Source organism: Panthera onca, chromosome A3 (genome assembly GCF_046562875.1).
Source record: "Panthera onca isolate mPanOnc1 chromosome A3, mPanOnc1 haplotype 2, whole genome shotgun sequence".
Taxonomy (NCBI): Eukaryota; Metazoa; Chordata; class Mammalia; order Carnivora; family Felidae; genus Panthera; species Panthera onca.
The window spans coordinates 110,000,118-110,013,819 of NC_138341.1; the positions used below are offsets into that span (position 1 = coordinate 110,000,118).

Genomic DNA, 13,702 nt, shown 5'->3' on the forward strand with positions numbered 1-13,702 from the left:
TGGGACTCGGGCGGGGCCTATTCGAGACGCTCCTCCTTCCCTCTCCCCTTTCCGCCCCATGCTGGCCCCTGGGAGCGTCTGGCTGCCTGGATCCTTTCATCGCGAGAACTCGCCGGTAGGTGTAGGCTCGCCTGGCGCAGCAGAGGGCCCCCTGCACGTGATGCAGTGGCGCAACGCCCGTTGGCGGTTCTCTGGCGTCCTCTTATTGGTCGGAAGAGTCCTCGCCCCACCCCCTCGGTCGGCCAATGGGCGGAGGCGGGGGCGTGCCGGTGAAGCGGGCGGCGGCGGCGGCGCGGGGTTCCCTCCTCGTGCCCGGCGTTGAGTCCCCGCTGCCGCCGCGACCGCCACCGCCGCCACCGCGGTCGACCGTGCCCGACTGGCCCCGGGGTGCGCCCTGCACGGTGAGAATGCTCCTCCTCCTGCCACCTCCCAGTTCCGCCCCACTCGGCGAGATCTCCTCCCGGCAGAGCGCCGTCCTAGGCAGTTGGTGACTAGGACCCCACCGGGCTGGGGCGACGGTTCCGCTGTCGGTCCGCACCGGGGTGCTCTCTGGCATCTGAACTGGGGAAATGTCAGTCCGGAGGCCGCGGGTGACCGTTAGGTGGTGGAGACGGGATGTTTTCCGCGGCGCGTTGTCGGGGGCACGTGTGACACAGCGAGGGTGGGGGCGTAATGGGGTCAGCACCGTCAGCACACACGTATCCCTCCCCCGCTATTGTCACTGCCTCGCTGTGTGACCTTGGACCAGTAGCCTCTGAACCTCTTGTTCTCGACATCTTCAGGGAGGAGGGCGGTGATGTCGGGCAGTGCGGACTCCTGAGACTCCTGCGTCAGCAGAGGTGAGGGTGGGGAGGGCAGAGGATTATCTGAGGGACAGAGCTGCCACCTAGAAGCCTGCGAGGGGTGTGATGGAGGGGGGACGTCTAACTGCATCTCTTCCCCCAGAAGATGAGAAAGGGGCGGTGATGGGGCGCCACACCCACGGGGATGGAGGCCCTGAGAGGATACAGGGTCTTACACCCGGGTCCCTGATGCCTTTGGGGGCTTGGCCATATCCTTCCTATCATCACAGCAGGAGCGGTTTTATTTAAGTTCTGGACCAGGAGCTCTGCTGGACTGAGAAGAGAATCTTTAGGTTGCCTTTTTTCTTGAATCTTGGTATTGGGAAGTGGGAGTAGGGCATTTCTCTCCCCTGGGAGCTAAAGAAGGTCAGGGGCAAGTGTCGCCCCCTGGACCAGGCCTGGCCTCTACTTCTTGGGGCCTTCAGGTGACAGGCTCAGGGCAAGGCCTCGGTGGGGCAGGCAATCTGGAGTTTAGAGGGGTCTAAGAACCCTCTAGCTGGGGCATGGGGGAGGAGTTTGGGGAGACACAAGTGTGTGGGATGGTAGGGGTCTCTTCCCCACTTCACCCCTGCTTGTGAGAGAGAGACACTATATTTAACCCTGCACTTTTGCCTGGTGGAGAGAGGAGGAAATGGAGTCACATCCAGACTGAGTTGATGTAAAACTGCCACCACCAAACCTGGCACCCAGCCTTGCTTTTCCAGGCTTTGTTGTAGGCATGCAATTCCCTCACTATGTGCCCAGTCCTATGTCAGGTTCTGGAATCAGCAGGTCAGTGTCCTCTCAATGGGCACTCTGTTTACAAGTTTGAGCTTTAATGAGAGGCTGGACAGTGCTCCTGCTGGACTGAGTCCTTAAGCCAGGATTTAGCTGTGGGCTAGGGTGGGGTGGGAGTGGGGGAGGCGGGGAGGTAGAACGTCGTGGAGTGCCTGGCTCAGAAAGTCCTTGCACAGGTTGAGGGTGGGGATGGAGGAATGAATGAGAAAGAGACCCCAAGAGTTTGGGGCCGTGCCCCCAGCCGCAAAGTGGAGGACTAGCTGGGGCTTGCCCTGTGATGCCTGGGATCTGAGGGCTGCTTCTGAGGCCAAGAAGTGGTATTAGGGATGCAGCTGTGGGATGGAGGAGAAGCATGGCATATTCTGGAGCTCCAATTTGCCATGGGTACTGTCTTGGTGCTCTTTTCAGTCTGGAGCCTTGGGCCCTATCTTGGGACAGCCTGGAGTAGCAGCTAGCACCCTGTGGGACAGGAGCCTGGGAGGCTGAGAACTCCGGGTTTCTGGGTAACTGTCCATTTGTCCTTCTGTTTGCTCACTTGCCGTGTCCCTGGACCTTCTCATGCCAGAGGTTCCACCGGGCCTGGCTGAGCCCTGCCCTAGATAGGGTAACCTTGAAGCAGCCTTTCTCTTTAAAGCTGAGAGGGACCTCAGCTCTCTGTCTCCCAAAGAGACTGTTCCTCCAGTTTCCCTGAGAGTAACTAAGAACCAGACAAGACCTGTAAGGCCCTTGTTTCAGCTTTCCATCCCTCCCCATCCTGTGACTGTCCATGGTATCACCACCGGTGACCTGTTGACAGTTTATCTAATCTGGGGAGGGGGTCTTGTTTTTGTTGTTGGGGTTGGGACATTTCTCAGAATATACATTCTTCACATCTTCCTCTGGTTGAAGGGGGCAGCAGTCTGCAAGTCTGCTCTCTGGCAATCACTGGGGACCTGGCTGGCTTGAGAGTGGGGGAGGAGAGAGGCAGGAGAAGGGAAGGGGGGGAGGCCCCTCACCCCTTGAGCTGTTTTCTGAGAAGGCTGAAGTCCCTGGGGCCCACCCTGAGGGCCATTCCAGGATTATCGTGAAGAGCCTCTCTACCACTGCTACCCTGAAATTGCTGTTGCTTTAGAAACCGGGCCTTTGGGATTTGCTTTTGCAAAGATGGGCGTGGAATGGGCAGCTCTGTCAAGAGGTTCAAGTACCAGCTGCACCAAACTCTCAGAGGAAGAGGTCACTGCTTATTCCTGTGTTACAGATGAGGAAACTGAGGCAGAGAGACTGAAAGTAACTTCCCATACTGCCTGAATGTGAACCAGCACTGCTGGGCCCTGGAGCCCATGCTCCTGACCACGTCCCCACTGTCTCTGTGGGGCTGTGCAGCTTGGGCCACACTCAGGGCTTGGCTAGCACGGGAGGAGGCCTGGGGTTACGAAGGGGCCTAGCAGTTCCTGTGGACACAGCTGCAGCAGGGGGAAGCTAGATACCTTCTCCTCCTGCTTCTGCTGAGGAATTGTGTTTGGATGAGAGTCTGGCTCCCACGGGACAGAGACTGACAGGGCTCTCTGCTGAGAAAGGAGGCTTGCTTTTTCTAGCCTCCTCTGGCCCCTTAAGTCACTTGCCTTCCATCTCTGTGTTCTCACTGCCCAAGCGCTACAGGCATGCTTGAATGCCTGCTCTGTACTGAGCTCTGGGCAGTGCAGAGGGCATTCCATCTCAAGGGGAGCAACTGATTGTGGCAAGGCTAGAATAATGCCCAGTGGGAGGCCACACTCCGTGAGATGGGGGGAGGGGAGTGCCCTCTGGGGCAAGGGTTGGCTAAGAGAGCAGGGTGAGTTCCTCTTTCTGAGAGCTTCCGGTTTAGAGTCACTGGCCTTGACATGTCACATCTACCAAGAGGGTCCAGCCAAGGCCCATGCTTGGGTTCCCCTTAGTTTGGTCATTCATTCATTTAATGAATATAAACTGGACACAGCTGCTCCCTGCCAGGTGCTGGGCTGGGTACTGGGGACAAAGAGCTTGGCAAAAACACAGTCCTTGCCCTGGTAAGGTGGGGAACATAAAATGATGAACATAAAATGAGGATTGTGCTACCCTAAAAAAGTCCTCTGGGGCTGAGACTGAAGCTAAGGTTTGGATGGGGGCAGGGGATTGTTCTAGGCAGGAGGGAGGGCCTGGACGGAGGCAGGCAGGCCATAGCAGTGGGTTATTGGGAAAGACAGGGAGGGGGCCCTGCATGTAGTGGGTCAGAGTGTTTGTGGAAGGAGTCTCCAGGAGCCTTTCCTCACCAGCCACTGGTTAAGAGTTTCACCCGGGCCTGCAGGAAGGGTCTTGGGAGATGGGGGGACTTTGCGGACATTGAGTTGTTGTTCGCCTGTGGCTGCAGAGGTGTGGCTGGAGCAGCCTCTGCAGAAGGTAGGAAGCGGGCCTGGTACCTTCGTGCTTGGTCATTTTTCACATTTTTTACATAGTTCTGAGTCTACAGCTTCAGCAGATGGCTGGAGTAGGTGGGTTGGGGGGCAGGCCTCTCTTTAAGGGCCAGGCTCTCTGGGGATGAGTTGAGCATTCCAGGGCTAAGGGGCTGCCTTTCTGGGACTGACCCCAGAGTGGCACTGGCCAGAGATAAGTGGGGGCATAGTTCCCTTCCCTGTTCCCTGGGCCTGGGAGCTAGCTGAGGTAGGGGCCGAGGGAGGGCCTGGGAAGGGCCTGGGACCTTGGGACCCAAGCCTTGCCCTTCGCTGTACCTCTGTAGGCTGCCTCACATCTGTGGGAGGCTGGTACCTGAGCTGTTTACGACGCTCATGAGGCCCTCGGGGCTGGGTGGGCTTCTCTTGCACTGGGAAGTGGGAAAGGAGTTGAGGCCTGCTACCGGGGCAGCTTGGTACCTAAGGGACCTCAAGGTCATGTCCTCTGCAGGCCCAGCCCCCCACTAGGAGGCCACCCTGTGGTTTCTCTTCATTCCCCGGATTAGCCAAGGTCATTCATGGGTTGCTCATCTCTAAATACTTCAGTGTGTATCTGTGAAAAATAAGGACATACATCTCTATATGACACAAGTCCATTATCTTAACGAGATCAGCTAATATTTCTTAATGCCACCTCAGATCTAGTCCCATTCACATTTTCCAGTTATCCCCCAAATGTCCTTTCTTTATAGGTAGTTAGAACCCCCTACCCCATTTATTTTTCTTCTTGCAGCTGATGTGGTGGAAAAATCCAGGTCACTTGTCCCATAGAGTATCCTTCTTGGTCTCTTTGTGTGTTAATTTAGAACAGCAGTTGGCAAACTTTTTCTGTAAAGGGCCAGATAGTAAACATTTTAGACTTTGCAGGCCATGTGGTCTCTGTTGCAACTACTCAAAGTAGTTTTGCTTTAGTGCAGAAGCAGTTTTGGACAACATGTAAACAAAGGAGTACAGTTGTATTCAAATACAACTTTACAAAAAACAGGCAGCAGCCTCAGGCTATAGTTTGCCCATCCCCCATTTAGAACAGCTGCCCCTCCTGTATTTTTCTTTTTTATTCTTTTTTTTTTAATTTTTTTTAATGTTTATTTTTGAGAGACAGAGACAGAGACAGAGCCTGAGTTGGGGAGGGAGGGGCAGGGAGAGAGGGAGACACAGAATCCAAAGCAGGCTCCAGGCTCTGAGCTGTCATCACAGAGCCCCACGTGGGGCTCAAACTCACAAACCGAGAGACCATGACCTCAGCCGAAGTCGGATGCTTAACTGGCTGAGCCACTCAAGTGCCCCTCTTTTTTTTTTTTTTTTTTTAGTTTATTTATTTTGAGAGTGAGAGAGAGCACACACACAAGCACCAGGGAGGGACAGAGAGAGGGGGGGAGAGATAATCATGTCAGTGCAGAACCCCATGTGGGGCTTGAACTCATGAACCGTGAGATCATGACCTGAGCCGAAATAAAGTCGGACACTCAAATGACTGAGCCACCCAGGTGCTCCTCTCCTTTATTTTTCTTGCACTTTGGGGGGAAAAAACCAAAATGACCCATCAGTTGTCTTGTAGAATATTCTGACTTCTGGGTTTGCTTCTTTGCTTTTTCATGGAGTTATCTAATGTGTGCACTAACCTCTGCATTTTCTTTTTTTTTTTTTAATTTTTTTTTAACATTTATTTATTTTTGGGACAGAGAGAGACAGAGCATGAACAAGGGAGGGTCAGAGAGAGAGGGAGACACAGAATCCGAAACAGGCTCCAGGCTCTGAGCAGTCAGCACAGAGCCCGACGCGGGGCTCGAACTCACGGACCGCGAGATTGTGACCTGAGCCGAAGTCGGACGCTTAACCGACTGAGCCACCCAGGCACCCCTAACCTCTGCATTTTCAATAAGCAAGAAGTTAGAGCTCGGGGCTTCTTTAGATCTAGGTTAAACATTTCAGGCAGGACCCCCTTGTCAGTGATGCTGGGACTTCATGGCGTCTCACATCAGGAAGCCTCTGTGTGTCAGGTTGTCCCATTGTGAGTGAGGGGAGCTTGCTTGACAGCGTATGACTGGCTGACACTACATCCTTCCATGCAAACTCGTGTCATTCTTAAGAACCCCAGGCCATCCGTAGGTGGCACTGGGGCATCTGTGAGCATCTACTTCTGCCAACGTTTGCCCTCCTTGTTAAGGATCCCCTGCCTCCCTGCCTCCAGCCTTTGTCTCTTTGGCACTTGCTTGGCATTTGGCCATTCCTTTGTTACTTAATAGTGAGGATTCTTCTGTAAAGAAGAGCCTTCCTTTAACCACCAGGACAATTTAGTTACATGAAAGGCCGAGGGACAGGCTGAATTATTTCTCTTTATTGCCAGTTTTCCGAGTAAAGAGGGCCTTGCTACTGTCAGTGAACGAGGGTTCGGGTGTGTTTATTTTGCGTTCTTCTTTTTTTGTAATCTCTGTGAATGCTCCAGTTTTATGTATTCCATCTGTTTCCATCAGTTGCCCTCATTATTCTTTTTGATGCTTAGATGGTCCCAGCTCAGCCCATCAGAGGCCAGGCTGCTCACACAGGCTTCCTGGGGGTGCCTCCCGCTGCCCCTGCCCTGAGGCTGCCCTTGGGGAGCTGAGCTAGGAGGCTGGCCCAGAGAATGAGGCCAGAGGCCGAATGGTGGGTTGCAATGGGGCAATTCCTTCACGGGGCATCTGTTCAGCATATGGCACTGACCTGTCACCGGGAGGGAATCTCCAAGGACCCATCTTAGGTGGGCCCCCATTCTTGCTCTCTTTCAAGCATCTTGTTGACTCTGACCTAGACCCAGCAGCACTGGGTGTGTAACCTGAATAATGTGGCATCTGGCTACAGGAGGGTCTAGCCCTTGGGGTCACCAGCATGAGAACTAGCCTCTAAAAAGTGCCAGTGGTATCCTTTTCCTTTTCAGGCTGTCCCTCCTGCCAGCCTCAGGTGGGTTGGGTACCAGAGTCCCGTACCGATGCTTTGGCACTGAGAAGCCACGGCTCAGCACATGCTGGTGGGGCTCTGGGTCAGTAGGGCATCAGGCAGGGGTGAGGGCTCTTGGGGAATGTGAGGAGTGGGGGAGCAGAAGCCCCCCCCCCACCATGCTAGAGGGTACAGGCACCCCTTGGGCTGTTGAGAACAGCAGGGTGTTGGGTTTTAGTGTCTTCCCTAAAGAGATCTCTGCTTTCCCCCAGCCGTAGGGCCATGGGTGGCCCTGACCCCTACCCTCCCCACTCCCCATCCTTCAGGCTCCTGCTGGCGTCCCTGAGCATGGGAGGCTGCTGCGCTTGAGCGGCGGTGTCTGGCTGGAGCTGCGCGTCTTTCTCCGTGGCAGGGAGGGCATCCATGGCTGCAGCCAACAAGGGTGAGTGCCTTCCTAGCTTGGCAGATTTGCACAGGTCTCCCAGGGGACCCTGGTGGGAGGGGTATTGTTACTTGTGGGGCCTGCATTGGCTGTGTGTGTGTGTGTGTGTGTGTGTGTGTGTGTGTGTGTGTGAGAGAGAGAGAGAGAGAGAGAGAGAGAATTACATTACATCAGTATAATTATACCAGTGTTTTTGTTGGGTCCTGGTGCTCATGCAAGCACTAGCAGGAAACCTGAGGACGCTTGCTGGCTCCTTGGTGTGCTGGTTTATGGAAGTATGTGCCCTCATGTCCCTCTGTTTCAGCCCCCCTATTCCACTGTGGGGGCTGGTGGGGGGCATTAGGACCTGGGGGTGAGCACTGAGGCTGATAAGGTAGGTAGGGCCACAGGAGGCTACAGAAGGGAATTTTGGTTTCATTCAGGGTCCAGAAGGGCTCACAGAGGGTTTTAGGCAAGGGAGGCCAGGTAAAATTTGAGGGTCAGTTCTGGGGGCCTCAGCAGGGAATGTGGAAGTGCCAGGCTGCCCCTCCCCACTCCCCGGGCCTCCAGTGAGTGTTCAAGAACCCAGGCCAGGTCCGGCCCAGCCCCTCCCACCAAAAGGACTCTGGGCAGGGCTCCTGGGAGTCTGTGGCTGTGGGCCAGAGAGGATTGAGGTCCTTCTCATGGCAAGATGGGTCTCCCCCAGCCCAGGCCCTCAGCCCAGCTCCAATTGCTCTGTCCATCTCAACTCCCTGCCTCCTGGCCTTGGAGAACCAGACACAGCCAAGGATAGCTGAGGGCCCTGTGTGTTTTGCAGGGTGGGGTGGGGTGGGGTCATGAAGTAGAGGAGGGAAGGGTGTTTCTGGGAGGGGTCTGAGAGGCTCCCCTGGGTTCTTCCATCTTCCTTGCTGGTGATCAGTGATGGAGTTAAGAGGTAACTGCAGCCTCTTCTAGGTGGGCTCAGTGTGGTTTTTGGCCCCCTTTGCTTTCTCCCACCCCCAGAAAGGTCCCAAAGAGGCTGTTTGTGTCCCTGCCCACCTCCTCTCAGGTTAGGGTTCATCAGGAGGGGCCTTGGCACTGACAGACCTGGAAGAGAAGATTCCAGAGATGGGAGCTTGGCACTGTGAAGGAGAGCACTGCGTAGGGTACCCAAGGCCTGGGGCTAAGAGTCTGGAGGACTCTTCTGGTCTCTGTCATCAGCCTCATCTCCTCTAAGTAAGAGATTGTACTAGCCAATCCCTGACTCCCTCTGTCACACCAGTTCTCAGGGTGCTTATATTTTGTGGGAGGACTGGGCAGGTGGGCAGCTTTAACCCTCATAACCTCTGGTGTTCAGTAGGATGTGGCCTAGCCCTGAAAGGAGTCCAGGCAGTGTGTGCTAGATGATGTCAAGGGTAGTTGCCAGGGGGTCGGCCAGGGGGTGACAAGGGGGAATAGTTTCCTGGCGGTAAAGGAAGCCAGCAGCCCCTGGAGCCCTCCCACTCTCTTCCTAGGCAACAAGCCCAGAGTCCGGAGTATCCGCTTTGCGGCAGGCCATGATGCAGAAGGTTCCCAGAGCCATGTACACTTTGATGAGAAGCTGCATGACTCTGTGGTCATGGTCACCCAGGAGAGCGACAGCAGCTTTCTGGTCAAGGTATGTGCACACCTCCCCCGCCATCTTCCGCCTTACTCCCTCTACATCCTCCATGGTCCTGCCTGGCTTCCTGGACCTGTCTGTTCCATTTCCTCTAAGCTGGCTGCAAAGGCACATCTTTGTCCCTTCCTGGGCCTTGGTTTCCCTATCTGTAAAGTGGGAGGGAGGTGGTGAGATTGCAGTGATGAAATGAGTACCTTTAGCATGGTACTCGAACAAGAGGAACCGAACTCTTATTAGTGTCACCCCAACAACAGCAATGGAAGGTGGTATCAGGGCTCGAGGTGCCGCAGGGCTTGGGTTCAGGACCAGGCCCACTCATCTGTCTCTGTGACCCTGGGCAGGTCACCTCAGTTTCCTCTTCTCTGAGATGAAGGCAGTTCACACCTCAGAGAGTGCAAGAATGAGATGAAAGAACGCAGGTGTGAGGGGAATTTTGCTGGCAACAAGGTGTGACGTTATTTCCCTTCTTGCCAGACCTCTGGCTGATTTAGGCTCTTTGCGGTGTGAGTGTTTACTGAGCACCGCCATGCTTTCTGGGTGGAACGTCCACCTCTCTCAGCGTCACACCTCACACACCCTCTGGTGTGACTTCCCCAACTGCTGGGGCACTATCAGATCCCACATGCACTTGGAAGGTGCAGGAAGAAGTGTCTGGAGGGGATGGATTGTGGGGAAACGGAGTGAGGCCTTCAGGTTGGCAATAAGCCAGGGCTCTGAAGCTGAACAGGAATGCCCTGGCAAGGGGAGGGCATCTGGTCCATCGAGACCTCCCTGAGGAGGGGCCCAGACTCATCATTTTCTGCCCAAATGTAACATCCGTGCTCTTTTCCTTTAGCTGATAACTTCCTCAAGGGAATAAACAGAATGAAACAAAACTTTAGGGAATAGCTCCCTTTCCCGCCACCTCCCCATTGCAAAATCCATTGATGTCTATTAGAGAAAATTTGGAAGCTAGAGAAAACTATGAAGAAATTTAAAAGCACACACAATCATAGTATCTAGACACAATGACAGTTAATTTTTGATGTGTGTCATTTCAGCTTTTTTTTGCTCGTTTACAAAAACAAAAAGCTAGTATCACAGCGGTGTTTTGCTTGCTTGTGTTGTGAATCATTTCCTATGTCAGTAAATAATTTTCCACAAGATTTTACAACTGTCTGGTATTCCATTAAATGTATCATCATTGACTTAGCTGGTTCACTATTCCTGGTGTTACGAATGTTTCCATTTTTTATTGTTATAAATGAGGCAGCAAGGAGTGTTTTTTGCACATCTCTGAGATTTCCCCTGGAAAATTCTGCAGTTGGTGCGGCTGGGCCACAGGGTCACCATTGGCAGGATAGCCAGAAATCGTTCTTGAGGACTGTGTCCTCCACCTGCACAGTGCAGGAGCCACATGGGCTAAGCTTTGTCATACCGTGATGTCTGCCTGTCCCATCGAAAGGCCAAATGCTTCACGCAGCCAGTCCTAACAAGCCCCAGGAACAGAGCTGTGCAGCCCTTGAAACTGAGCATGCCACTCTGTGTGCACATAAGTTGTGGGTACATTACGCACCCCTGTGCCTCCTGGACTGCCCTCTGGCCAGCCTACCTGCTCAGCTGCCACCCCAGCTTGTGGCCCTTCACATGACTGGACTTAACCAAGGTTGGCATCTGTCCCAGGGGGCACTGGTTGCCAGTCACCGTGTATGAACAACAGAAATGGCTTGGGGCTTTGGGCACACTGAGCATTTGAGTGGGCAGGCAGGCGTCCACGTTCAGGTGCCAGCAGAGTTCAGTAGCTGGTGCCCATGGGCCAGCTTTACACTGACACAGCTGGTCTAGTGTCTGTTTTTCTAATTCTATCCCATCCTTCATCCTGTGCAGTATGTGTGCTGCCCACTATCTCCACAGGAGTGGCTAAAGGACCCGTGTCCCTGACCCCAGCCTATTGGCTCTGGGCAGGTGCTGGCAGTGGCGGGGGCAGGTGAACGGCCTGCATCGTGGGACTTTGAGCTAGCTTCCCCTGTGGGCAATGGCTGGTGCCTTGATATGTGCCACACGTGGCAGGAGTGGCTAAGAGGCCTAGGGAGACCTTTACCCTGGCCATACTGCCTGGCTTCCATTTCCTTATCTATAAAGTGGGCCACCGTTTGCTGTGGGGCCCACACAACAGGTGCTGAGTAACCAGCTGAGGGGATGAGGTCCTCAGGCGAAGTGCCTGGAGCCACTGGACTTGGTGTGTGGACAAGCTGGAGTGGCGGAGGGAGTTAGACCCCCTCTGGGATTCCTACAGCAGCCGGTGCAGGGGCCCACAGGATCCCAGGTGGCAGGAGCTGGGTGGGCCCTGGGGTAGGCTGAGAGTGACTAGGTGCCTCCCCCTCCCCACCTTCTTGCTACAGGTTGGCTTCCTGAAGATCTTGCACAGGTATGAGATTACCTTCACTCTGCCCCCGGTGCACAGGCTGAGCAAGGACGTCCGAGAAGCACCTGTCCCTAGCCTACACCTCAAGCTCCTCAGCGTCATGCCCATCCCGGAAGGTGTGTGCCCTGCTCAGGGTGCTGGAGGCCTACCCTCCTCCAGCAGGGCCTGGATGTAACCAGAGTGAGAGCATGGGGTGCTTCCCCCTGTTCTAGGGTAGGTGGGCAGTTCAGCAGTTGGGCGACATGACGCCTCTTTAAGAGCTCGCAGTGTGGCATCTCAGCAGCTCCCATGCCCCAGGCCTTGCTCCCTGGGCAGGGGTCCCGTGGGCTCACCCTGCTGGCCAGTGCCTGTGTATCACCGGATAGTACCCTCAGTGAGGTGGTGGAGCCAATGAGCAACTGGCTCTGGGCTTCCAGCTCTCCCTCCTGTCTGCCCTTCAAGAAAAATCTGCCAGAGCCCCAGGGACCCTGGGCAGCTACCTCCTAGCACCCGGCAGTCACAGGCTTTGGACTTGGGACTGCTTCTGCCTTCCCTGTAGCTTCAGGCCCTCTCCTGCCACCTGGAGGCTAGGGTGTCAGTTTCATAGTCACTCACACCCCAGTTTCAGTTTCATGTCCCCCTATTTCCTCCTCATGACTTTGCCCTTAAGTGGATTCAGTGAGCTCCCACAGGCCTTTACCTCTTGCCACCCCATCTGCGAAGGGCTTGCCCATCCCCCTTTCCCTATCAACCCCCTCTCCCTGCCTGCCCTTTTGGGGAATCAGTGGACCCTCCTCCTGGAAGCCCGAGTTTGACCCTCGGAGCCATAACAGGGTTGTCCACAGGCTGGAAACACATAGACCTCATTGAAGAGGAGGAAGTTTCCAGGGCCTGTGTGCCCGGCCCTGGGGGGACAAGTCCTGGGCCATCCTTACTCCTTTGGAGGAGGTGGCCAGTCTTGGTGCCAGTGAGTGCTGGGGGACAGGGGCGGGAGGCCACAGAGATGCTGATCATCTGGGCAGGTTACAGCGTCAAGTGTGAATACTCGGCACACAAGGAGGGAGTCCTCAAGGAGGAGATGCTGCTAGCCTGTGAAGGTGGCACCGGCACCTGTGTGCGAGTGACAGTGCAAGCGCGAGTCATGGGTGAGCGTGCGAGCTTTGGGTCTGGCTAGAGGGGGGAGGTGCCAGCTTGACTGCAAGGGATTTCTGCCCTCCCCATCTGAAAGAGGGGTCCTTGCTCTGGCCTGGGGTTCCCAGGTACCTTCCCCCCACCCCCATCCCAGCAGAGCCCAGAGGGAAGGTGGAGGGGAGTCTCCTAGAGTGGGTGGGTGGGGCCAGGGAACCAGCCTGGTATCCTAATTTGTCACCTGCCTTGCAGACCGACACCATGGCACACCCATGCTGCTTGATGGGGTCAAGTGCGTGGGTGCCGAGCTAGAATACGACTCAGAGCACAGCGACTGGCACGGCTTTGACTGAGGCCTGCGGCCCTGCGCGCCTCAGAGCCCCACAGCCTTAAACCCCACCTCATCTCCCCGAACGCTGTATCATGGTGTGGCTTCCTCACCCCTCCCCGGGGTGGGTGTGGGGTGTCCAGGGGCCTCTCACCTCTGCCTTCATTGTGCCACCTCCCTGCCTCTCGTGTGTCCTCCTCTCCCACTTCCTCCTCTCTGTGTGCCTCAGTCTCCTGCCGGAAGAAATGGGTTGAGCCCCCAAGGAGGCTATCTGAGGAGGGGAGGGGGGGCCTGGGGTGGGTTCTACCCACCCCCCACCCCAAGTCACAGGGGCTCCAGCCAGGGCTTGGGAGAGGAGGGAACTGGCTCTGTGACGTCGTCGTCACTCCCATTACTGCTGCTGCTGTCTGGCTTTTGCCCTCCCCTGCCCCCTCCCTCTTTCCTACTGCTGTCCACACTGAGTAGGAGGGAGGTGCAGTCCCCAAGCCCTAACCCCCAGATCTGTGTTACTTGGTTTTTAAAGGACTGGTTGGGATAAAACCCTAAAGAAATAAAAGTTTCAGTGGACATCAGAGGCCAGCTAATGTTTGTTTTCCATCGCTCTGAGAATGCCCAATCCTTTGCAGATGAGTTAAGGAACAGCTCTGGTTGTGTTCATTCTTTTAGGAGGCAAGGGCATGGGGCACCTGGGTGGCTCGGTCGGTTGAGCGTCCGACTTCAGCTCAGGTCACGATCTCGCGGTCTGTGAGTTCGAGCCCTGTGTCGGGCTCTGGGCTGATGGCTCAGAGCCTGGAGCCTGCTTCCCATTCTGTGTCTCCCTCTCTCTC

General features: G+C 55.3%; 1 protein-coding gene across 4 annotated transcripts; it reads left to right on the forward strand.

Annotated features, from left to right (window-relative positions):
- Positions 1-261: 261 nt before the first annotated feature.
- On the forward strand, positions 262-13,447 carry ADISSP (adipose secreted signaling protein). 4 transcript variants are annotated; one of them, XM_060613424.3, is made up of 6 exons: positions 262-401; positions 7,249-7,418; positions 8,891-9,033; positions 11,418-11,556; positions 12,442-12,564; positions 12,800-13,447. In XM_060613424.3, exons 2-6 carry the CDS (start codon positions 7,400-7,402, stop codon positions 12,898-12,900), a joined length of 525 nt encoding a protein of 174 aa, XP_060469407.1. In that variant the 5' UTR covers positions 262-401; positions 7,249-7,399; the 3' UTR covers positions 12,901-13,447. The 4 variants fall into 4 exon arrangements, with proteins under 4 accessions (XP_060469407.1, XP_060469399.1, XP_060469413.1 ...); XM_060613416.3 differs by having other exon boundaries at positions 7,303-7,418; XM_060613430.2 differs by lacking the exon at positions 262-401 and adding an exon at positions 804-839 and having other exon boundaries at positions 7,303-7,418.
- Positions 13,448-13,702: the final 255 nt, after the last annotated feature.